Source organism: Colobus angolensis, unplaced genomic scaffold (genome assembly GCF_000951035.1).
Source record: "Colobus angolensis palliatus isolate OR3802 unplaced genomic scaffold, Cang.pa_1.0 Scaffold99, whole genome shotgun sequence".
NCBI classification, from domain to species: domain Eukaryota; kingdom Metazoa; phylum Chordata; class Mammalia; order Primates; family Cercopithecidae; genus Colobus; species Colobus angolensis.
Window position 1 is genome coordinate 4,741,893 of NW_012123931.1, and position 23,102 is coordinate 4,764,994.

The window sequence follows — 23,102 nt, forward strand, 5'->3', positions numbered from 1 at the left end:
ATGTTCAAACCAATCCACGCGAAGCCTTTCAGATGGGAATGCTGTATGACAGGCCTTCCCACCAGGGGGCGCGATCAGCAACGGAGAGCCTAACTCCAAGCAGTCCCTGGAGGCCAGGAAAGTGTGTCTCAGCTTGAGCTCTGAGGACCCCTAGGGCTCTTCTAAGGTATTGCAAAGAACACAGCCAATCTCTGGCACAGCCACATACACTTGTAGAGTGATTTTTTTTTTTTACAGTGTATGTAAATCTTGAACAACAACTAAATACAAATTCCTAAATTCTTTTACAGAAGTTACTGACTTAGACCAGGCATGGTGGCTCATGCCTGTAATCCCAGCACTTTGGGAGGCTGAGGCAGGCGGATCACCTGAGGTCAGGAGTTTGAGACCAGCCTGGCCAACATGGCAAAACCCTGTCTCTGCTAAAAATACAAAACTTAGCTGGGCATGGTGGCAGCCGCCTGTAATCCCAGCTACTTGGGAGGTTGCGGCACGAGAATCTCTTGAACCTGGGAGGTGGAGGTTGCAGTGAGACGAGATCCCGCCACTGCACTCCAGCCCAGGCCACAGAACAAGACTCCATCTTAAAAAAAAAAAAAAAAAAAATTACAGAATTATTAAAAGGTCTTAGTTATTATGTATTTTCTCAACAAAACGTGACGAAGTACAGCTACTATCATGTGGAATTTGGAGACACTTCTCCCTGGGCAAAAGGGTTTTTCATAAGTGCGGGTTTTGAGAGTTGACTGGTAACACCCATACTTAAAAATATTCTTCCCAGATCACTTTTTGCAAGCATGAGATAAGAAGAATACAAAGCTGGAGTCAGAATTGTAGTAGCATCATCAACATCAACATGAGTGTTTACTATGCACCAGAAACTGTTGTAACCATCGCACATAAATTTACTAATTTATTGCTTCTATAAACTTGTAAGGCAGGTGCTATCATTAGCACCATTTGACAGAAAATAAGGTCCAGAGAGATTAGGTCACTTGCCTAAGGTGACAGAGCTCCTGGATGGTAGTGTTGATGTTGTGGACTTGAATTTCATCTTTCCCTTAGCCGGAATAGTCTATGTTATGTCACAGGAACAAATACCCCTTGAATCTCACAGTTTAATTCAACAGAGGGTACCTGTTCTGTATGGGTTAGCAGAGGGGTTCAGCTTATTATGCTAACTCAGGGACTAATGCTGACATAAAGTTCTTTTTGATATGTGCTTTCATCGTCATGATCAGTAATCACTACCAAGACAAAAGAGTATGGAACAGAGTCTAAACTGGAAATGAAATGCTTCTGCTTGAAAGCAATGCATGTCACTTTACACACTTCACGGACCCAAGCACATCACCTGCCACTCCCGACTTCAAGGCGACAAGAAAATGCACTTCTACCATGAACCTATTAACAAGCAAACCAGACTGTTTGGCATTAATGATTAATACAAACATTCTCAGAGCTGGAGCCATTCGTGTCCTCCCTTGGCTTCAGCTTCCCTATCCACAAAAATAGCATGATCATTTTGTAAGAATCTCTTGTTGTAAGGATCAAAGAGCCATATTTGTTACAGCTATAATGAGGCAGACTGGTTGCATCCAACCAAAGCTTCCATCAGCTGAAAATATTGATCCCACCACAGGCAGCCCTGTAGCCCTCCCTACAGGGCAGTCTGCAGAATGGCCTTTGTCCAGAGGAAGGTATATGCCAATCTTTTTGTCACTCACACACCTGAGGTTTTGAAAGATACAGTTTTCACTTCAATCAACAACATGCCATAGTGGTCCTGGCCCTTGCTAGAAAGTCTGGTCTGGAACCACAAGCTGTTCAGTTCCTGTTGAAACCTCCAGACCACTTTAGCTTGACAGAGATTGCGAGGGTCTCCTTCTTCCAGGTCCTCCAAACCCTCTCTTTAAATCAAGTCAGGCCACCAGGACTGTTTACTTGGCTCCTCGGAGATTCCACAGACACTCCCAGGAGTCAGGGATGAGCTAAGCCATAGAACTTTGCCAAACACAAGCGCTGAGGGTAGTACAAAAAATATCCCTAAAAAGAGCATTTCCCAAACTTCTATGCAAACAGTAGTAACCACACTGCCAATCACCCTCCAGAATGCTTTGCTAGATCCTTTCCTATGGGCCATTTGACCCTTCCTCACTCCTCTGCTAGCCTAGGCAATGCACTCCATGAGGGCGGGGACTATCTTTTCATGTGGGTTTCACTATGCGCCTGGGACACAGCACGTTCTCAATAAAGTTTCCCGCATGAAGACGCTTCTCAGGAGTCTTCACGTAAGTTCATACATGATGACTTCCTTGTAGAATTGTGTCTATGAACATGCAATTAGGCTAGTTGAACTTTAGGCCCTGAGAGTCCATAAGCTAAAATAAGGCCCAGATGGGGGTGGGGAGGAGGAGTAGGCAGAAGCGGAAAAGGAGGACATTTCAGGCAAAGGGAGCGATGTCCAGCAGGAAGGCACAAGGTAACAGGGGGCACAGGGGGCGCACCACTTTTCCTGGAAGGAAAAAACAGCAGATGAGAGAAGGAGTTGGAGCCAGTTACCAGTAGAGGTCTATGTTCAAAGTCCAGAAGGAAGAAACAGCAGGCCAGGGGACAATGAGAGGAAGGAGGAAAGGAGGCACGGTGTATGAAACTCTGCAGCCAAGAGCGCTAACAAATGAAAGGCAGGATGGGTGGAGGAAATGTACTGTGTTTCAAAGCTTCCTCTTATTTATGGGTGCGCCTGGGCCACAGAGGAGTAAACCGAACGAGGGCTTCCCGGTTCCCCACCGCCCGCAGAGCTGGCGGAGTCCCGCCTCGCCCCGTCACATGGCCAGAGGCGCCTTCGGCACGTGACCTACCTCGCGCTAGGCCAATCAGCCACTGCAGGGGCGGGTCCGCCGGGTCCGCGGGGCGGGAGTCTCCATCAGGGCCGCCTCTTCTCGCGAGCCTTGCGGCGGTCGCTCCTCAGCCGCCCACGACCCGGAGCGAAGGTCTCGCGAGGCTTGGGCGCTGCGGCGGCAGGAGGAGGACGGGGAAGGACGGAGCGGAGCCGCGGCTTCCTCCCTCGCTCACTCCCTCGCGCGCTCGCCCGCCCCCTCCCTCCCTCCCCTCCCTTCCCCGGCCCCGGCTCTGGCCCCGGCCCATTCGCTGTTGGGTCTTCTGCTAGGGAGGATGTCGGGCTCGTCGCTGCCCAGCGCCCTGGCCCTCTCGCTGTTGCTTGTTTCTGGCTCCCTCCTCCCAGGGCCAGGCGCTGCTCAGAACGGTAAGCCGGTCGCCGGGGGCGGGCCGGGCGGGGGCTGAGGGGCGCCGCGGCCGGAGAGGGCCCGGCTCTGGCCCGAGGGGACGCTGGAGCTCGGAGAAGGGGGCCGAGTGGGCGTCTGAGGGGCTGCGGGTCCGAGTAGAGGAGGTACTGGCCGCGGGTTTGAGGAGGCGCCCGTCCGAGGGGCGGGGGCGTCCAGGGAGAGCCCGAGGTGTTGCCGACTCGGGGGCTCCACGTCGTGGGGCTCGTCGTGCCGGGTCGGCGAGGGGACACGGAGGAAGCCGACGTGAGGAGCTGGAGTAGCGGGGGCGGATGAGGAGGGGGCACAGCTCTTAGGGAGGGTGGCACAAGACGGGCGTTTGTGTTCCGGGCGACGGGGATGGTGGTGTCGGTCAGGCCCCCTGGGAGCTGGGGTCGTCCGGGATTCTAGGAGGCCCCGTAGGACTGGTGACATCCTTAAAAATAAGGGAGAAATTGGGGGGAAGAAAGTCCTGAAGCACACTAACGGTGAGCTGAGTACTAGATACCAAAGGAGGGGGTAAAGAATCAGGGAACCTTGGATCTGGGGATAGAGGGAGGGTGGGTGGGAAGATAAGAGAGTGGGTTGACTGCAGTAGGGGACCTGGAGAGAGAAGCAGCAGTATCTCCAAATGAGCTGGGGGAAGAGGGCTGGGTTTGCTAAAGAGGGTGGAGTGCTGGGCATTCTAGGGTAGTGGTTGGGAGAGCAAAAAGGAGTTTCTAAATAAGGAGAGGAAAATGAGCAGAGGATGGAGGGAAAGGGTTGGAACTGAGGTGGGGGAATATTTATTAGAGAAGTAAGGAGGCCTGGATATAGAGATGGGGGTGGGGGAAGACGAAAAATAAGGGAAGGGAGTAAAATGCAGGAAGTCGGGGGTGTAATGTTGGTTTGCAGTGTGGAGGATAAATTAGGGAAGGGAGGAGTTGGTATGTGGCAAATGCTGTATGATATTGGTCGGGCCTTTGGGAAGACAGGGACACATAGCTGCAACTAACTGCAGTGGTGGGATTGAGGGCAGTGACTGGCAACAGGGAGATGGGGAAGTGGATTTTTGAGATTTAAAAGTTTCAATACAGAAGAGATGTTATTTCCGAGGAACCTGAAAGTGGCCCCTGGGAGGTGGTACAGTAGAAACGAGAGAATTACTGGGTTTTGAATTGAAGCTCCTTTGAGAAGATGGAGAAATGGTGGGGAATCATGGGCATAGGGATCTAAACAGAGCAGATTCTGATTGAAGGCATGTGTTACCATTCAGCTGCTGAATTGATCTTTCAGAAGTGAGTCTAGGATTGTGAACCTGTTTCTGCCCTTGTGGAAACAGCCGTTAAGAGGTTAAAGAATATTTTTTCTATGAAGGAATTTATGAGAAGTCAGTACTGGAGAATGAACTATAAATTATTTTTGCTAATCTTTCAGTGTTTATTGGTTTTTGAGAAACTGAATTTAAAATGCTGAATGTTAGAGGGAAAATATATGAATAAAGGAGTGACAATATCCATCAGTTAAATATGTGTTTGTTACTACAAATTTTATGTATGCTTCATGGCCTTGGATATTACTGCAGGCGTCAGGAAGGAAACATTTTTTCTGTCTCTAGCATTGAATATGCTAAGTGTATTGGGTATTTTTCCTGTTTTCCTCTAAGTATGATGAGTCCACTGTGGAAGGCAGGGTAGAGTTAGTCTTAATTTGTCTTATCAGTTTTTCGACTGTGTCAACAACATGACTTAAAGAAGCCTAATGCTAATTTTAGCTATTCAGTTTATGGTAATAGCATAGTTTCATTTTGCACAATAGGTGAGAGATTCTTGATCTTAACGTGTTTAATCTCTGCTGGCATAGCTTTTTTCCAATGACTTATAATACGGTAAAATTGTAGTTTCTTAGCAACTAAAGCGAGGTTTCTGGATAGGCCTATGAAGACTCATCTGTCTGCTCAGTGATATGTGTTCTAAATACAGCATAGAACGGCCTTTCCCTTGAAATGAGCTTGAATTCAGTCACATGACATGACCGATGAAATGAAGCTGAGCTGCTGGTTGACCCAAATGAATGTAAATTTAATTCAAGGAAAAATGGCTATTTTTGAGTTTGAGTTCGTATAGTTAAGGATGCCATTTTATAGCTTTCTATAACATGTCTTATTATAATATTTACCCTTTCATTTAGTAATAAATAGCCCTGCAGTGATCTAACTTCATGTCATGGAGTTTGTATTTTCTTACAGTACTTTCAAAAAGGGATACCTTGCTTGTGCATGATGTTGGAATGTTAGAAATGTTAAGATTTTCTATTTAAATGATTGGAGGAAAAAAAACTCACAAGTGTCTCTGAATTGGAAATGTAGTTTAGGTTGAATATAGATGTTTTTCAAAAGATGTTTGTTTCATTATTCCTAAAATGAAGAATTTGGCCTGTATGGCTCTCGAGGTCTCTTGAAACTCCAGTGAGTTTCTGACCCATTGCTGTGGGCATTCAGGGCTTTCATTCAGATGTTGTTTCTCATCCAAGTATTTAAACTTGTAAGACCAGTTCCAAGTAAAATCCTTATTTGTTGACTTTTATATGTATCATCAAAATGGTAGTTTAAAGAAGGAACTTGTTCTAAAAAGTAACCTTATAAGACATTCAAAAGCATTAGACTGCAATTGAGTGAGTGTAAACAAAGCAGTATAATATGATAATCAAGAGTGCACGCTTTGGACAGTAACAGACTCAGGTTTGAGTTCCAGCTCTCAGTAGCTGAGTGACCTTGAGTAATGCAAACTTCAGTTTCATCATCTGTAAAATGGGGATTACAATAATATCCATTCCCTAGGGATGATGTGAGGTTTATTAAATGAGGTAATGGCAGCTTAGCGTTCAGCCTGGAATATTGTGAGTCTCAGTACATGTTAGCTATTACTATTATCCTTTAAAGAGTAGCATTATTTGTTATTTATTTTCCTTCATGTGTATATTGAAAACTTGATTGTTAATGCTACTGTCATGGTAACTAGGCCATTTGAAGGCCCCACATAGAGATTTGTGCTTTTGCTTATGTAACTTTCTCAGAAAAGTGACCAGCTGCACTGTGTCTGCAATTGCCAATTCTGGTGAGGAAGTTAATATTTTCAGTTGAGTTTCTGGGAGAGACTTTATGGCTTTTTTTTTTCTTTCTTTCTTTTTTCAGTGAACCAAATCTTTCAAATGGGCCAGGTATCACTTTCTCATAGAATATTATTGTTGTGAATAAGAGGAATAGAATGTGGTACCCAGCACACAGTGGGAGTGTTATAGATGTTAGTTGAATTAATAAGTGTGGAGTGGTGTGTAAAAACGTAATATATTCATACGGAAAATATGACATCACATAATTAACACTGTTCAGTGGAGGAAAATAAGGAATCTAATGAATCTTAGTTTTAACAACCTAAATTTTAGAAACCATTTTGCCTGGGTGATACTAGATAGTTGTGAACATTGTGCTTTGTAATAATGCCAGTATTTGCATTAGATGATTCATGAATCTTTTTCTCTTCTGTCAAGGGCTGTTTGCTTCAGTGGTTTGGCAATTTTCTCTCCCTGAGTACATTTTTAGAGGTGTATTTGCTAATTGGTTTTGTGTCTCCTGTTTGAGCTGAAATGAGCAACAGAAGACAAATCTTATCTATGGCAGCTGTGGCACAAATGACATGCCAAATGTCAAGCAAAAAATTTTGAGATAATCCAAGTAAGATTTGACCAGAAGAAATAGTTTGCCTTGAAATAAAGCCCTTCCTAAGGAGATCACAGGCTTTCAGTCTCTCAGGCTACTGGCTAAACTGTCACTGCTGATATAATGGAGCACCCAGGCATGAGAAATTGGTTGGGTCTGGGAGGGTAGGCCATGTTGCTACATGAGGACCCATTCCCTGGGTTTGTTTTACAAGGTTACTGGATCCAAATTAGAAAGAGATACAGATGGGTTTTTGTGTTGCCTGACGTGGTAGAGCTTAACCTGTGAGTATACCAAGATTTAAAACCACAAAAGGAAATAAAAACCCTTAAATGTCAGGTTGGAATTCATTACAGGTCTGACTTCGCGTGATACAGATCCTTATGAGAAATTAGACTGTTTTGAGGGAATCCCTTTGTTTTTTCTTATTAATACAGATCTGATGTGAAACAGTTTCTTTTGTGGATTATGCCTTTAGACATTAATAAAAAGCAACATTATATTATCTTTATTTAAATGTTAAAATAAAGTTTAAATAAAAATAGTTATTTAAATTAAAAGAAAGATTTAATTGGACCTTGAAAGATGACCAAATGTAATTAGAAAAGTACTCTGTCAGTTTGAACATTGTTTTTCATTAGTCTGAGGTACTTTTTAAAAGTAAGGTGTTTTGTGTGTAAACTCTGAAACTTTGCTGGATCTGTGTAAAGGTTTTTTACAGAGATTCGGGAAGGAGGTAAAGTGCTAATATCTATTAAAATGAAGTATGTAGAAAAACAATGAGTGGCCATGTTGGATACCGTACAAGAGATGTTCAACAAAAGTTTGAATAAAATTATGCAAAGTAGTTTTGGAGAAGTGAATTTTATGAAAATTGTTCTGATGTATTCTATTCGATTTATTGTTTGCAGTGAGAGTACAATCTGGACAGGATCAGAAGTAGAGAATGAAGTTGTAAGAGAAAGGGAAAGACAGAAGAAAGGCTGCAGTAGTACAAGGATGCAAGAATGAGGAATGAATCTTCGTTTGAGGAACATCTGGAAAAATAGAATCTGTCAGAAAGAGTAAATAGACCAGGGACCTCTAAAGTAAATTTGCACATCAAAGTTAAAATAATGGTGGAGAATGCCTCTTTAAACAAAACATTATCATTTTATACAAATTTTTAAAATGTCGTTCATAACATGGAGTTTAATTTTAAGCACCTTAGATAATGCATTTGTAAGCTTGTTTGTGAAATTTTTATGGTTTTCTTTTTTTTCAAAATTCCTAATTTTAGTTGGTAAGGATTGGCTTTGGGAAGACAGGAAACCCCTCCAGTAAAATTAATTGGTTATAAATGGTTACATATTTTAGGCTTATATACATAACGAAACTTCTTACTGAATTTAAAAGTGATCTTGTGTAAAAACATTATTCTAGTGATATTGATGTCCAAATTTAAGAGAGTGAATACACAAGTAAAATGTATCTGCTTTTTAAGGATCTATTCAGTTTAGGAAGGAGAGTCAAAATTTGTATATAATTTCAAGTTATTATATTGTCTGAAACTGAAAGTAGGCCTAACTTTTGTTTGCTTTTGTGTATATACAAAGGCAAACATATATCAATCAAGCCTTATTAATTTGAGGTTATTTTGACCTGATTGCTCAGAACTTTAGTCTAGCTGTATATAAATGGGGTTTTCTAAATATTTAAAGAATTTCCTACGTATGTAAATTTACTTGCACACAGTAAGTTAGGGGAGACATTTAATCTTCCTCAGATACCTGCTGGTTTTTTGTTGTGTTTATTGTTTTTCAAATAAATAAACTGAGTGTTATCCATTTATTAAAATAGAATGTGGTCAGCTTGATGGCAACATCTTGTATTGAGTTTCTTGTACTAAAAGGTGCTAAATGATATTTTCTTGCATTTCTGAAACAATTACGGAATATTTTAAGACTAGCCTTCGTACCAAATAATCTTAACTACTGGAGCTTTATGATACGCTTTATGGTATTTTCCAGAAATATGTCAGTATTTTTTTTTTTTTTGAGATGGAGTCTTGCTCTGTTGCCCAGGCTGGAGTGCAGTGGCATGATCTCGGCTCACTGCAACCTCCGCCTTTTGGGTTCAAGCAATTCTCCCTGCATCAGCTTCCTGAGTAGCTGGGATTACAGGCGACCGCCGCCACACCCAGCTAATTTTTGTGTTTTTAGTAGAGGTGGGGTTTCACCATGTTAGCCAGGCTGGTCTTGAACTCCTGACCTTAGGTGATCCGCCCACCTTGGCCTCCCAAAGTGCTGTGATTACAGGTGTGAGCCACCGTGCCCCGCTGAAATATGCCAATTTTGATATCCTTCTCTTGCCTTATTAAAAATCATCGGTCATCCAGGTATTACTTCAAATTTACTAGACAATGAAATATAAATGAGATGGTATGAAATCACTCTGAAAGTATTAGGGTTGGATATATTATGTAAGTTTCTATAATTAGAAAACATTAAGTCCCAAATCGTACCAATAGTTTTAATCATGTCTAAATGGATACTCACATACTAAACATGATTAAATATAAAATACATGATGAAATGTCACATCCTTTTCTGATAGAATACCAATAAGGCATAGTATTTCATGTGCAGGAAGATACAGGAAAACAAACAAGAGTTTGTTTGCATATATAAATTGTTATGCCTTTGAGATTCTTTTCTTCCTGATGGTAGTATTTGGAAACCACTGGACTAGATGATGTCTAAATTTCCTTTCAGTTCTAAAAATTACTAATTCTCTTGCCCTTACAGCTTAGATACTGTCTCCAATTGGTTAAAGGCTCAGAGATAATACCACTTTCTGTTTAAAAGTTTTTAGAAACTTACTTTGGATATAATGAAAATTAACTTTGAGGCATGCACTGTTTTGAAATCTGCCTCTAAATCTACTTCAGACAACCCTTGCAGTTCTTGTTTCAAGGGAGGCAGAACAATGTTATACAGAGATCTTAAACTTGCTGGGAAAATTGCCAGTGTGAATAAAGAAGTGAATATTCCTGTCAGGTAGGTAGGTATTTTATGATCTTTCTGTTGGCTGAAAGTGGTTGACTAATAAAGAGACAATGAAACACACTTAACTGTTTGTATTTTTATGTTATCTTTTGAGAAAGTTTGTTTTCTGTATATGAGTTTCTGCAGTCCCTTGTGCATTGTTTAAGATCGGGGAAATCCGTCCATTGTAGTCGAAGAATGCAACCCCAAGTGTTACCTGAATTAAATCCAAGCAATTCCTAGATTGTTATTCCTTAGAAACATTGTGTTTAAAGTTCTCAATTTGTAAACATTCATTGTACTACTTTGTTATCTGTTAGGTCCATTTCTTTGCCTTTTTTTTCTTTTAGATCTTCAGAATTTCAAACATGTACAAAAATAGATTAAATAATGTAATAAACCCCCGTGTATTCATCATCTAGTTTCAGCTGCATCCTTGCTACTTATTAATTTAAAAATAACCTAAAAATTACATTGCAAACTAGAATTTTCTAGGACCTGAAATATAGTCAGTAGGGGTTAGTTTACGTGAGTAAAAGATAATATTTGGCTCACATGTAATCATGTTGAAATTACTTTAAAAATAAAGCTCTTTAGAAAAAGGCTTTCAAACTTTTTTGTCTGTGACCCAGATAGAGTAGTTTTTGACTAATAGAAATTTGTAACAAAATTGCACAAATATGTAACATTTTGTGAAACATTACCTATTCTTAATCTGTGTGAGGTAGTTAAGAGAACCATAGTGACCTTCTAAATTGAATTCACAGTTCATTCATGGGCCATGAAACTCAGTTGAAAAACAGCATTTTCAGGTATGGAGCAGTTTTGGGTTTTTGTTTATTTTTTACATGCTGTATTAGTCTGGAATAATTACGATTTTTATTAACACAATAAGGATTTTCACTAGGCATTTATCAGTAATATCAGCACATAGTGTTATTAGTCATTATGAGTAAAGAAAATACAACATTTTGGATTTATACATTAGCCATTATATATAGTGACTTTTTTTCCTATTAGAACTTTAGAAACGGGAAGCCACAGTAATTTGAATGTCATAATCAAGACATAACTTTTCCAGTATATTCAGTTGAGCTTCGTTTTAAATTAGACCTTGTGTTCCTTATTCCCGAGCCTTGGAGTTTAGTGCAGGGCTGGGAGTACTAATGTTTATTCTAAGCCGAATGCTTTACTTGGTTGCTGTAGTCTGAGGCACATTTCTGTTGAGTACAGATTGACTTGAGTACTGGCCAAGGGAAGAGAAAGAGAGGGGAAGCAGAACCATCACTAAAGAAATCTGCCGTTCACGTTCAAGATCCTAGAGTAGTGGGATTATTTCTTAGTTTTTAGACACTGCTTCCTGGAGGAAAAGAAGGCAACAAGATGTCTTCCTTTGTTGGCAGCTATCTGAAATACTTCTAAATTCATAGATTGAAGGAATGTGTTAAATTTAACTTGGGATTTTTTGATTATACGAGTGTAGCAGGTTTGGGAACAATCCAGTGGAACAACTGGAAAAAAATAGCACAGGAGCTCTAGCATTGAAATTGCATTCATTAATGCTGAATCTCAAATTATGCATCAAGGGAGATGAAATAAATGGCCTTAATGCAAACCAGGAAACTGCTACCTGGAAAAGAGCAAGTATAAAGAGGTTTCAGATAGCTTGCAGTGAATTGTCATTGAATTACCCTTACACAAATAACATAGTGATCACGTATCAAAAGTATGGTGCTACCTCTAACAGCGTTACTGTTTTCTTACTAGGATTGAACTCCAAATGAGAATACTTTCTAACCACATTTTGGAAGAGACATAGAATCTATGTTGATGGTAGCTTAAGATTTAGGAGAAAAGCCTGAAGGAGCTAAACTTAGGAAAAGGGAGCACTAGGGGGATGTGATTATCTATTAATACTTTCAAGGTAGCAGTGTAAATGAAGTAAGGGAATTAGGCAGTCTCCAAAGATGGGTAGGCTGTATCAAAGAGCAATGGCCTAGAGCACAGGGAAGAAAAGCATAGGTTTAGTATTAAGATGATTTTAATAAAACCAGTAGAAGAATAGTTATTTGCACTCATTGTCGGAACCATTATAAGTAGGACAAAGAGCTGGTTGAGAGGGCACTTTAAACCAGAAGTGATCTTTCTGTTGTATTTAGTACTGTGCTTGTTTAGGAGCTCAATGAGAGAAAAATCTTTATGGAAATGAATATGAAATGAAATGGGCTTTTCAAAAGTTAGTGTGTTTTTCTATTGTTTGTTTTGTTTTGAAACAGGGTCTCGCTCTATTGCCTAGGCTGGAATGCAGTCGCATGATCATTGCTCACTGCTGCCTCAACCTTCCAGGCTCAGGTGATCCTCCTGCCTCAGCTTTCCAAGTAGCTGGGACCACAGGCATGTACTACCATGCCTGGCTAATTTTTAAATTTTTTATGGAGATGAGGTCTCCCTATGTTCCCAGGCTGGTCTCAAACTCCTGGACTAAAGTGATCCTCCTGCCTCTGCCTCCCAAAGTGCTGGGATTACAGGCATGAGCCACAGCCCCCTGCCAGCTAGAAGTTTTTAAAGATCAGAAATTCGTGTTTCTAGCTCTAAACTTCTATAATTATGAATCCAAGAAAAATGGTAGATTAACTTTGGAATCCATTAAGGTAGCTTTTAGGACTTGCCTGTGATACTAAAACAGAATTTCGTTTACTATAACCTTCAGAAGCAGCTTTTGTTATCAAAAAGCTAAACTATGAAACTCTTCCAATATGTGTTTAATACAAAGAAGCCTAAATAATAAAGAGCCCATTAGACTTTAGGTGAAACCTAGTAAAAGTATAACCTTTGGCCATTAGTAATTAAGCTTTTTATTTTGTGTGGTAAGTATGTGCTATTAAAAACCTGGTAAAGGACACTTTCATCCTAACTCCTGAGACTTCTTCATTAGTTAAAATTCTGCTGTGATAGAAACCATAGCTTGTTCTTTAAAAGTGGGAGCTGGTGCTGTAATACTTTGGTAGAGATGGGAGCTCACTTTAAAATTAGTTTGAAGAGTGTAGGGTTGTCAGATAAAATATAGAATGCCCAGTTATATTTGAATTTCAGATCACAAATGAAGAATTTTTGTTTACTTAATATGGCGACCCTGGAAGAATGTATCTTTGCTATTTTGGCCTTCCAGTTAGAACTTAAGACAGACTTGTAATTTGGTGAGGTTTTTGTGTATTAAAAGAAATCTTCCTAATGTAGATTTAATGTGGACAAAATCATGTTGCATTGCAAATTTTGTATGAGAAAATATAGGATAGAGAAGCACTGTTTTATTTTGATAACCTCATATTTCTATATATGTTTTCTTCAGTTCAGCTACCTTATAACTGACAGTAATTTTTTTCATTTATTCTCTGAAAATTAAAGCTGTTTTCGAGAAGAAGGTGGGCTGAGGGCCTCAGGCTTTTTTTTTTAAAACGATTCTCCCCCTTCTTACCTAAAATATTTAAAAATTTAGGGCATTATTGCCTAAAGGGTATATGATAAGGATGTTTCTGGGGCTTCTCTTTTAAGGATTGCCCTTTTCCTTATTTATACCTGGGGGCTTGGAATATATTTGTATTGGTTTGGAAGAAGAAAAAGGTATAAACAAAGATGTGATCAACCACACCCTTTTCTTTCTAATAGGTTCAAAATAATTTTCATTTGCTGAATTGTAACCACCTGATTTAGAGAGTCAGAAAGTGGATGTTAACAATGCAGACATACTAGGGATGTGATTACTTTGTTTTTCTTTATTTTTTTTTTTAAGAGACGGAGTCTCGCTTTGTCACCCAGGCTGGAGTGCAGTGACACGATCTCGGCTCACTGCAACCTACACCTCCTGGGTTCAAGCGATTCTCCTGCCTCAGTCTCCCATGGGGTGTGATTACTTTATGCCTAAATTTCAGTACCAAGAAAATCATGGTTTGATGAGTTTTTAGTAGTGGTGTGTCCCTGTTTATCAGTAATTCATTATGGGAGCTCTTCCTTTTGTCATTTTGTTATGGGCTGAGGCAAGGAGTGGTGTTTATAAGAATAAGCGGAATTGAACAATGGGAGAATGAATATATTAAGGAACATGAAACAGGAGAATGATATTAAGGAACATGAAACATAACCCTAGTTATTCTTACCCATATTTATTTGAAATATATTTAAGGTAATTTTTAAAAGTATTAAAAGTAACTTGTAGTTTTTATGAAAGTAGGAAATTACCATTGTAAATATAAAATGTGAATAAGAACTATACTGAAAAGGTCATCTTGTCGGGCAATGAAGTTAAATAGAAAGAACATTGGATTTGGCAGTAGCCCTGAAATACTGTCTGTCTGCATTTTAGTGCTCTGGTTTCTATTTTAAAAATTAGTATAATACTTAACCCATAGAGTTTTATGGGATTAAATTATAATGTATGCTAAAGTGCTTAATAAACTGCTAGATTTTTAAATGGCATGCTTGTTTAGGTTTGAGTTATAAAGCATGGTATTTATAGTGTTTACCCTTAATAGGTTAACTGTAACTCTGGTGGTTCATAAGAAAGTTAAGAGGAAAAATAAAGTACTAATGAGAAAGGCCAGATTATTTCAACGTTGGCTCTTTTGACAAATGATGATTATATCATTAAAATGTGCATTTTAGATGGTTGTTAATAGGCCAGTCTTTTCATTGAATTAATTATTCCTCTCTACTAGGGAAGGTTGATACCGAATTTCTATAGTCTTTGTAGTGTGCTCACTGCTGTCACTTCAAGTTAAATTTTGTCACAGGGACCCTTGTTATTTTTCATCCCCATTCTCTCCTTTCCTCCCCGAGATAGGTAACTGAAAGTGAAATCAGATGTCTATGTTTCCTTTTTATAGCAAATTTTTGTAACTGCCTTTTACTATCCTGAAATAAAATTCATAGGTGTTTTGACCTACCTACATGTGATTGAAGAAAAAACAATCTGATGTCCTAAATGTAATATAAAGAAGAAAATAAGGGAAAGTAACTATAATAATAAAATGTTTAGATCAGTCTGTAAGTACTAAGGGATGGCTACACAGAAAGACATTGGAGTAGCCCATTGTTTATATTAGAAAAACCAAGCTACAAATTCAGACCGATACAGTTGTGTTGTAATGGTGAATCGAATACTATAGGCAGTGTTGCTGTTGATAATGTGATTTTCTGAAAAGGTGAACGGCTCTTGGTAGAGTTCCAAATGAAACAAAACAGTCTATTCTCACTTTACACAGTAATTACATTCCTAGAAAATTAAGTGATGATTAAAATCATGCAAGAATACTTTGTGTTATATTTAAATCAGAGTTGGGTTCTGGGCTCAGAACAAGTTTTTCATCTTGAATGTCATTTGAACGTGGTGTAGGAAACGGGACAATTCTTTACTGTGTAAGACTTTTCCCTACTTTATGGGATATTGAGAATCCTTGGTGCCTGCCCACTAAAGACTAGTAGTTTCACCTCAGTCATTGTGTCAACCAAAAATAGACAAATTTCCAAAATGCCCTATAAAAGGCAGGGCAGCCCACATTGAGAATATCTTCAGTTTGTTCCTGTACTTGTAAGTATCTTCTGATGTGGGATTATAGTACTTGGTCCCTAGGACTATCAGTAGTGAAAGCCACATCCCATCTAGGAATGGAAAGGCAAGGAGAACAGCTGTTGACTTGCCTTTATTCTTTTTGTTAACATGCATTAAAGCAGGGTTTGCAGACTCATTTACCATAAGAACTAAACAAGTACCATTTGCTCAACTAGAGAGTACATGCTTTGAAAACACTGAAAGTTGTATTTAAAAACACCATGCTGATGAAATGAAATTGTCAGTGGGCCTCCAAGTTGTGTCCTTTTCACCAAAGGATTATATTATGTATGAATTTTGGAGCCTGAGAGATTAGGTTGGAACCCTGATTTTTGGCAAATCTCTTAATTTCTCTTAGCCTCTGTTTCCTCAGCTGCTTATTAGACATAATGCACACCTCACAAGATGGTGGTTAGATTGCATACATACGAAGCCCAGTACAGTACTTAACACAAGATACATGTGCTTAGCTAACTTTTCTCTCTGCCCTAATACCCATTCAGTTATCTTGGTTACTTTTTTACCGTTTGTTTTAAAGTTAGCTATGTGTTCTATAGTAAAATGATTATAAGATTTGAAATCTTTAATATAGAGGATATTAGTCCCTTCTTATTTTTAACAAGCCACAAAGTAGTTAAAATGAACTTTTTTGGTTAACACACAACTTATTTACCTTTTAGAGTATGTGGAACCTGATGCTTATAACACTAAATGCGCTTATTCCAAACTATTTCAGTAGATCACCCTCCTTGGTCTTTCGGGTTAGCGTTTAACATTAATGTATCCATGTAGCAGTGGTCTTTATTTTTGAAGCTGACTTGGAGCAGGTAATTTTGCTAATACTACAGTAGTATATTGCACCATCAAAGTTAGGTTGTTCCATAGAAGTGACATATTTAGTAGTAGTTGTTTGACTTAGAAGTTTAGCAGCATGAGTTTTACTAGGAAACTGTGGTATATTATTTTCCTCCAGTTTTCCAGTGAATGTTTTGAAAGTTTTACATTTTCTTGGTTCTTGTAAAATTTTATAGAGATGTACACAGCTTGCTGTACATCTAGTTTTCAGATTTTAGCAGCAGGAAGTTTTTTTCTTTTTAAACATTAGTAATTAAGACAGTGATCTAAATAGTTAAAGCAATGGAAGCTTTATTCCCATCACCATAATTCTGTTGTCCATCTTTGTTTTCTTCTACAATATGATTTGGAATCCTTTTAAAGACCTCTATGCCTTAGTTTAAAATTTTTAATTTAAGTTAATTTATTACTTTTTTTTTTTTGACACAGGGTCTTGTTCTGTTGCCCAGGCTGGAGTGCAGTGGTATGATCATAGCTCACTGCAGCCTCAACTTCCCAGACTCAAGCAATCCTCCTGTCTCAGTGTCCTGAGTAGCTGGGATTACAGGCGTGTACCACCACACCCAGCTAATTTTTAAAAAAACTTTTTTGTGGAGATGGTGTCTCACTAAGTTGCCCAGGGAGGTGTTTTTTGTTTTGTTTTGTTTTGTTTGAGACAGGATCTTGCTCTTTCATCCAGGCTGGAGTCAGTGGCGAGACCACAGCCCACCGCAGCCTCCACTGTTTGGGCTCAAGTGATCCTTCTACCTCAGCCTCCCGACTAGTGGAACCACAGGTGCGTGCCACCATGCCCAGCTAATTTTTAAAAAAATTTTGTAGAGACAGAGTCTCACTGTTGCTCAGGCTGGTCTCCAAAGTATTGGGATTACAGACTTGAGCCACTGCACCCAGCCTGTAATTTCTTATAAAGTCATTTTATTTTTCCTATCTTAATTTTATTTTCTTCTTACACATACCTTCTTGATCCTGTTTCTTTTGGTATCTTCAGTTGTTTCTAGATAAACATTTGCCACTTAAAATTTTTAAATTCTGTTTTAATCCTTTTTAGGCGGAGAGGTAGTGATTCCATATTCTAAGTGTAATATAAAAGTTTAGATGACGGGTGTTTTTGAGCAGGAGTGTTTGCATATTGTGAGTGGGTATTTTTGCATTTCCTAGTAGCTGTTTAATGACTTTATTTGTATAGTAGAGATCTTTCTAACATTATTAAAAATCTTTTAATCCCCAAAGGGTCATAATGCCCGTATTTCTCAGAAACAGCTCAGCTGGTCTTCAAGGCTTAATTTCACAAAGGAAATTAATTCCTGATGGAAGTGAGGACATCGAGGCAGAAAGAATTCCAGGCAGGCGGCTAGTAATGAATATTGATTGTGAGCTATGTGGTACTTGCTTCCCTGCAAAGCTACCACTGTGGAGTAGTGTACATGAAACATTCTGAAAGGTCTGCCCATGAAGCATATAATTTGCCACTCAGTGGCAAGTAGACATTAAAATTCAATTATGGGGTGGGGGTGGTGCTAAGGGTAATCAGACTTTACAGCTGGAAGATGAAAGGGCAAATTTTGATATGCATTAAAGGGGGGAAAAAACCCAGTAGAGTATACAAAGTAGTAGTTCTTGCTGTAGGAACATTAGGTTATAGTGAAAATTGCTCAGAAGTTATCAGAAGAATGAGCTTTCCTGGCGTTTGTATTTTAGTAACAGGTGTGTATATTTCAGCAGCTTTGTAAAGCCAGAATGGGAGTTTGAGTGGAATGTGTTTTTAGTAGTGTCTTAGTAGGGTGTCACCTTACCATTCTGCAACACTATCTGTTTGTCAAGGAAAGAACTAAAGAATTGTGTCAAGTCTTGAACTCTCAAAATACACCACTGGAAAAACTTGACAGGCCCAGTAGTAGGTGAGCCTGAGGTAACCAGATACATAAGCTTGTCAGCCATCTGTGCCTAGAATTTAGTGAAGTTTTCCATCAGGTCAGATTTCCAAAGAATAGCTGTAACTAACCACAGGAGGGAATACCAGTGGTTAGTTAGGAAGGATGAATCCTTCTGCATTGGATAGTGGTTAGCCAACATTTTGACACTGAATTATTTCATTCAGTTTTTTTAAAGAAGGAAAAAGTTAATTGGATTTTTAAAAATTGTGATAGGATTTGCTTACATGATAACTTCAAATAACACTTAGGTGTTTAAAATGTTGAAGTTCTTCCTTTTACTCCTTGATATTCCTACTTTTTAGTTAGCAGTGGTAGTTGTGTATTCTTTCGAAGCTTGGTTTATGTAGGCATATCATTTACATACTGTGATGCTTTGCATTTAGTGGTATGTTATAACTCATCTTGGTATTTATAGTCTTTTTTGAATATACTAATCGGAGTGACAGATATTTTCATTTATGTAAATGTATGGAACTGCTGGAATACATCTGTTGTTACTGATTGTCACCAAAGGGAATTATGTTGATAATGACTGTATTCTTGATATTGAAATTGGCCTACTGAGAGGGAAGCACTTCATTAAATGGAACAGAAAAATATACTACTTCAATTTTTATCCTCAGGCATACTTTTTGGCTGAAGTCTTCAGTGTTCACACATTTAATGTATTAGTCATGTGGATAACTCCTGGGACAACTCTGCTAATTTTTAGTGAAAGCATTCTAGAAACAATTTTGCTGTCCCTTTTCAAGATAAGCAGCAATATTTTGCTGGTGTTTGGTACACTAGGTAAGTAGTATAACCTCTCTCTCTACCTCATTGCAGAGGTGAAAGTTCTACTTAATCATGTAGTTATGAGGTAATACAGACCTGAAACAAGTTGAGGAGAGCAGAAATAAGTAATTGTGAAGGGAGAATAGAATAGATTTGGACAGTTGGCTGAATTTTGGGATTTCCTGAGGGACTGAGGAGGCAGCAGGTTTTAGTGAATAGAGCATTAATGAACAGGAGTCGGAATATTTGAATTCTATTAAGGGTTCTGCAACTAAAGTATAGCCTCTTTGGCCTATGGTATATCTGAGTGTTATTTTGGGGCAAGAATTAGATTTAGGAGTTTTCAACCTGTAGCTGCAGAAAGTTTGTTGTTGTTAATTAGATACAAGTAGAGCTGTTTGAGGGGTAGAGGGAGTCCCGTAAGTGTTCCAAAGAATCCTTAGGGTCTGTGGAGCAGGGTTTTTAAATTGAAAAATGGATGACCCCTTTGTAGACCTACTTCTAAAGTTTTTGCATAAAAGGGTTTTGTACCTTTGGTTCATAATCTACTTGGTCAGTCTTGATACTTGCATGGAAAAGGTCTTCTGCATACTTTGTAAAGCCACAAATTAAAATACGTATACTAATGTGTATGTCCATTATTGAAATGAGACCAACAGAAAAGATGACCCATTTAAGACAGAATGTATAAAATAGCACAAGTATAATTACCTATGCAAAATGGATTCAGTAAAATAATTTTTATTACAAGGCTTGCCAACCTCTGGGGAAGAAAGAGCTACCTGTCATTTACCCGAGTTTTGAAATCCAGGTATATGTACATGATAGAGTGCAGAAATGTGCTAAATCTCTGGTTGGAAAGAGGATGAACCTTTCTTGGTGGGAAGAAAATCTTAGGGGTGTGTCATTTTAGTAACCATCTTGGAGATCTGTCAGTAAGAACTGGAAATCTACTACCAAGTTCCGGTTTACTAGTTAGGAACATCAGCTTTTAAAAATGGGTCTTGGTTAGTGATGCCAAATACCTTTTAAACTCACAGGCCCACATAGACTTTTTGTATAGGTAATTCAGATTGGGGATGAAAGTGTAGTGATAAAGGCCTGAACTGTTAACCTTGATGACAAAGAAGTACAATTCACTGTGTACAATCATTCCAAGATAAAATGTGTTTGCATTAAATAATGTATATAGGATATTATTTAGTTCTGATTGTTCATAGTAAAAGCATTGCTGTCAGTGAGGCAGTATAGTGTAGTGGTTGCAAGCTCTGAAAGAATACTGCCAAGGTGTGCATCCTTCCTCTGTACTGTATAGGATGGCAAAAGCAACCTTAAGAGGTAGACTGTATTTTTATATAGCAAATTAAATTATGATATGCTTTGCATTATGTCTGATACATAAATGATCAATAAAGGCTAGCTGCTATTATAATGAATTTCCTTTTGGAGACATTAGTTATGAAATCTTTTTGAAATGTTCTTTTTTATTTTTTAAAGAATAGTTAGAATATGTCCATGCCTGTCCCACCATGGTTTTTTTCAAGGTTATCTTTAAAAAAAAAAAAAAAAGATTTTTTAGGCTGTTTATTTTTGATGCTAGGAGTTTCACAGAGACTATGAACATCCATCTCTTTTAAACTTAGTGATGGGCAGCATCACTACCTAATTTGGAAAACAGTGGTTAAGTTGAAGCCTAACTGTAAAGTAAAAACTCAAATAAGAAATCTATTTTAAGCTCAAATTTGTTCCCTTGCTTGTTAGAAAGCAAACTGACACTAGGGATTTGATTTTTTTTAAACAAAAGGTAACTTCTAAGGTATCTGTGGTAAATTCAAATATATCATAGTCTAGTCTTTTAGAATGTATTAATATGATTCTGTTGAATTAAGAAAGGTGGCTCTGATGGCCACCTTTCTATGAAAAGCTCCACTAATCAAAGAAAGATGGTTTCATTTATTATACTTTTATTAACATGACTAGTACATTTTAAGTTCTTAATTGGTTGACATTTAATGAAAGGATTTTTATCTGAATCCTTCATTAATAAGAATCTTATTCTTCACCTTTCTTTTAACAAATATTGAGTATAATGTGTGCAGCAAGGCACTGTGGGGAAACAAAATTAGAGACATCCTGGTTTCCAAATAATTTATAATCTATTAACATATATTCTTTCTTACCTTATGCATCTTCATGGATTCATAGAATATGGCATTAGAATTAATTCATCAATTACATCTACAAATACGTAGATTTTCAGAATGTTAAAGCTGAAAGGACTTTAGAAACTCTCCTTTCCAGTCTTCTGATTATATGCACAAGGGAACTGAGGTTTCAGGTTTTAATATATGTGTATGTATTTATTAAATGGAATGATTTCTGTAAATATGCATTTATTTATTTTTTTAGACAGGGTCTCCTTCTGTTGCCTAGGCTGAAGTGCAGTGGCACAGTCTCAGCTCAGTGCAACCTCCACCTCCAAGGCTCAAATGATTGTCCCACCTTAGCCTCCCAAGTAGCTGGGACTACGGGTGTGGACGACCATGTCCAGCTAATTTTTTTTTTTTTTTTTGTAGTTTTTATGGAGATGAGGTTTTGTCTTGTTACCTAGGCTGATCTTGAGTTCCTAAGCTTAAGTGATCTACCTGCCTCAGTTTCCCAAAGTTCTGGGATTACAGGCATGAGCCACCACATCTGACTTAAATATACTTTTCAAAAAGTTACAATTTAAATTGATAAGTCCAGTCCAGGCACAGTGGCTCACACCTGTAATCCCGCACTTTGGGAGGCTGAGGCAGGCGGATCACTCGAGGTTAAGAGTTTGAGACCACCCTGGCCAACATGGTGAAACCCTGTCTCTACAAAAACCACAAAAATTAGCCAGGCATGGTGGTAGGTTCCTGTAATCCCAGTTACTTGGGAGGCCGAGGCAGGAGAATTACTTGAACACGGGAGGCAGAGGTTGCAGTGAGCTGAGATCATGCCACTGCACTCCATCCTGGGCGACAGAGCAAGACTCTGTCTCAAAAAAAAAAAAAAAAAAAAAAATCCAGCATTTTGTTACCATATAGCTTCTTCGTATTCATTTCTGAGACACTATTACAGAGTATACGATAATAAGTTCTAGAGAGTCAATGCTAGCTGACACAATCTTAGCCTATTTTTTTTAACCAGAGTTTATGATTTTACTAAATATGATAATACTCTGAAATTACTAAGTGGAGAACTACCCTTTGTAAATATTAAGGTTCATTGATCTTTGTATACTGCCATTTAAAATCAAGAGAAGCATTTTCTTTTGGAGCAGTAGGGTCTTGAATTGTGTACTTTATAGTAAGACAGTAGGTTCTGGTTAATGGAAGAATTAGCCAAGGGTGGTATAGTTACCAGTTAATACTGAATGCAGAAGAATAAGGTGGAAGATTTATAATTTAAAAAAATAAAAATAAAGTAGGAATTTTGGAAGTAGTTTGGAGGACTTGATACATTTGAATCTGAGACACAGATATTTAACAGTCAAAGGGATTCTTGGAAAATTATTGCTCCAAGTTTGTAAATCACAAATATACTGTATTTAGAAGTTTATTTGACCTAGAATTTTATTCTGAGATATCTCCACTCTAATTGCTTAATCTTACATAATATATCCTCCAGGTTCCCTGTAAGTCAAGTAACCATAATTCCCATCTTGTGCCTATTGCCCTGTCAGAATTATTAACAGCACCCCTTTCACTCTCACAAGTATTCAGGTTTGGATGACAAATTACATGGTTACCTTACCCATAAGTGTAATTTATTCTCCTGGGCATTTAACGTGATGAAGGCTTGGGAGATTTCCTCCTATAACATTCTTTTCCCTACCATGGGAGATTTCTGTTTAATGGAGTTGGAAGGGCATTAATTAAGGATAGCCTAGTGGAAGTCTGATAG

The 23,102-nt window shown here is 38.5% G+C and overlaps 1 protein-coding gene across 4 annotated transcripts in view; it reads left to right on the forward strand.

Annotated features, from left to right (window-relative positions):
• The first annotated feature begins 2,979 nt into the window (after positions 1-2,979).
• NPTN (neuroplastin) overlaps positions 2,980-23,102 on the forward strand; it is a 73,217-nt gene continuing 53,094 nt past the window's right edge. For all 4 annotated transcript variants that reach the window (XM_011932965.1, XM_011932966.1, XM_011932967.1 and 1 more), the window contains exon 1: positions 2,980-3,265. In XM_011932965.1, the coding sequence (XP_011788355.1) occupies positions 3,175-3,265 (91 nt within the window). In that variant the 5' untranslated portion in view covers positions 2,980-3,174. The remainder of the gene's footprint in view (positions 3,266-23,102) is intronic.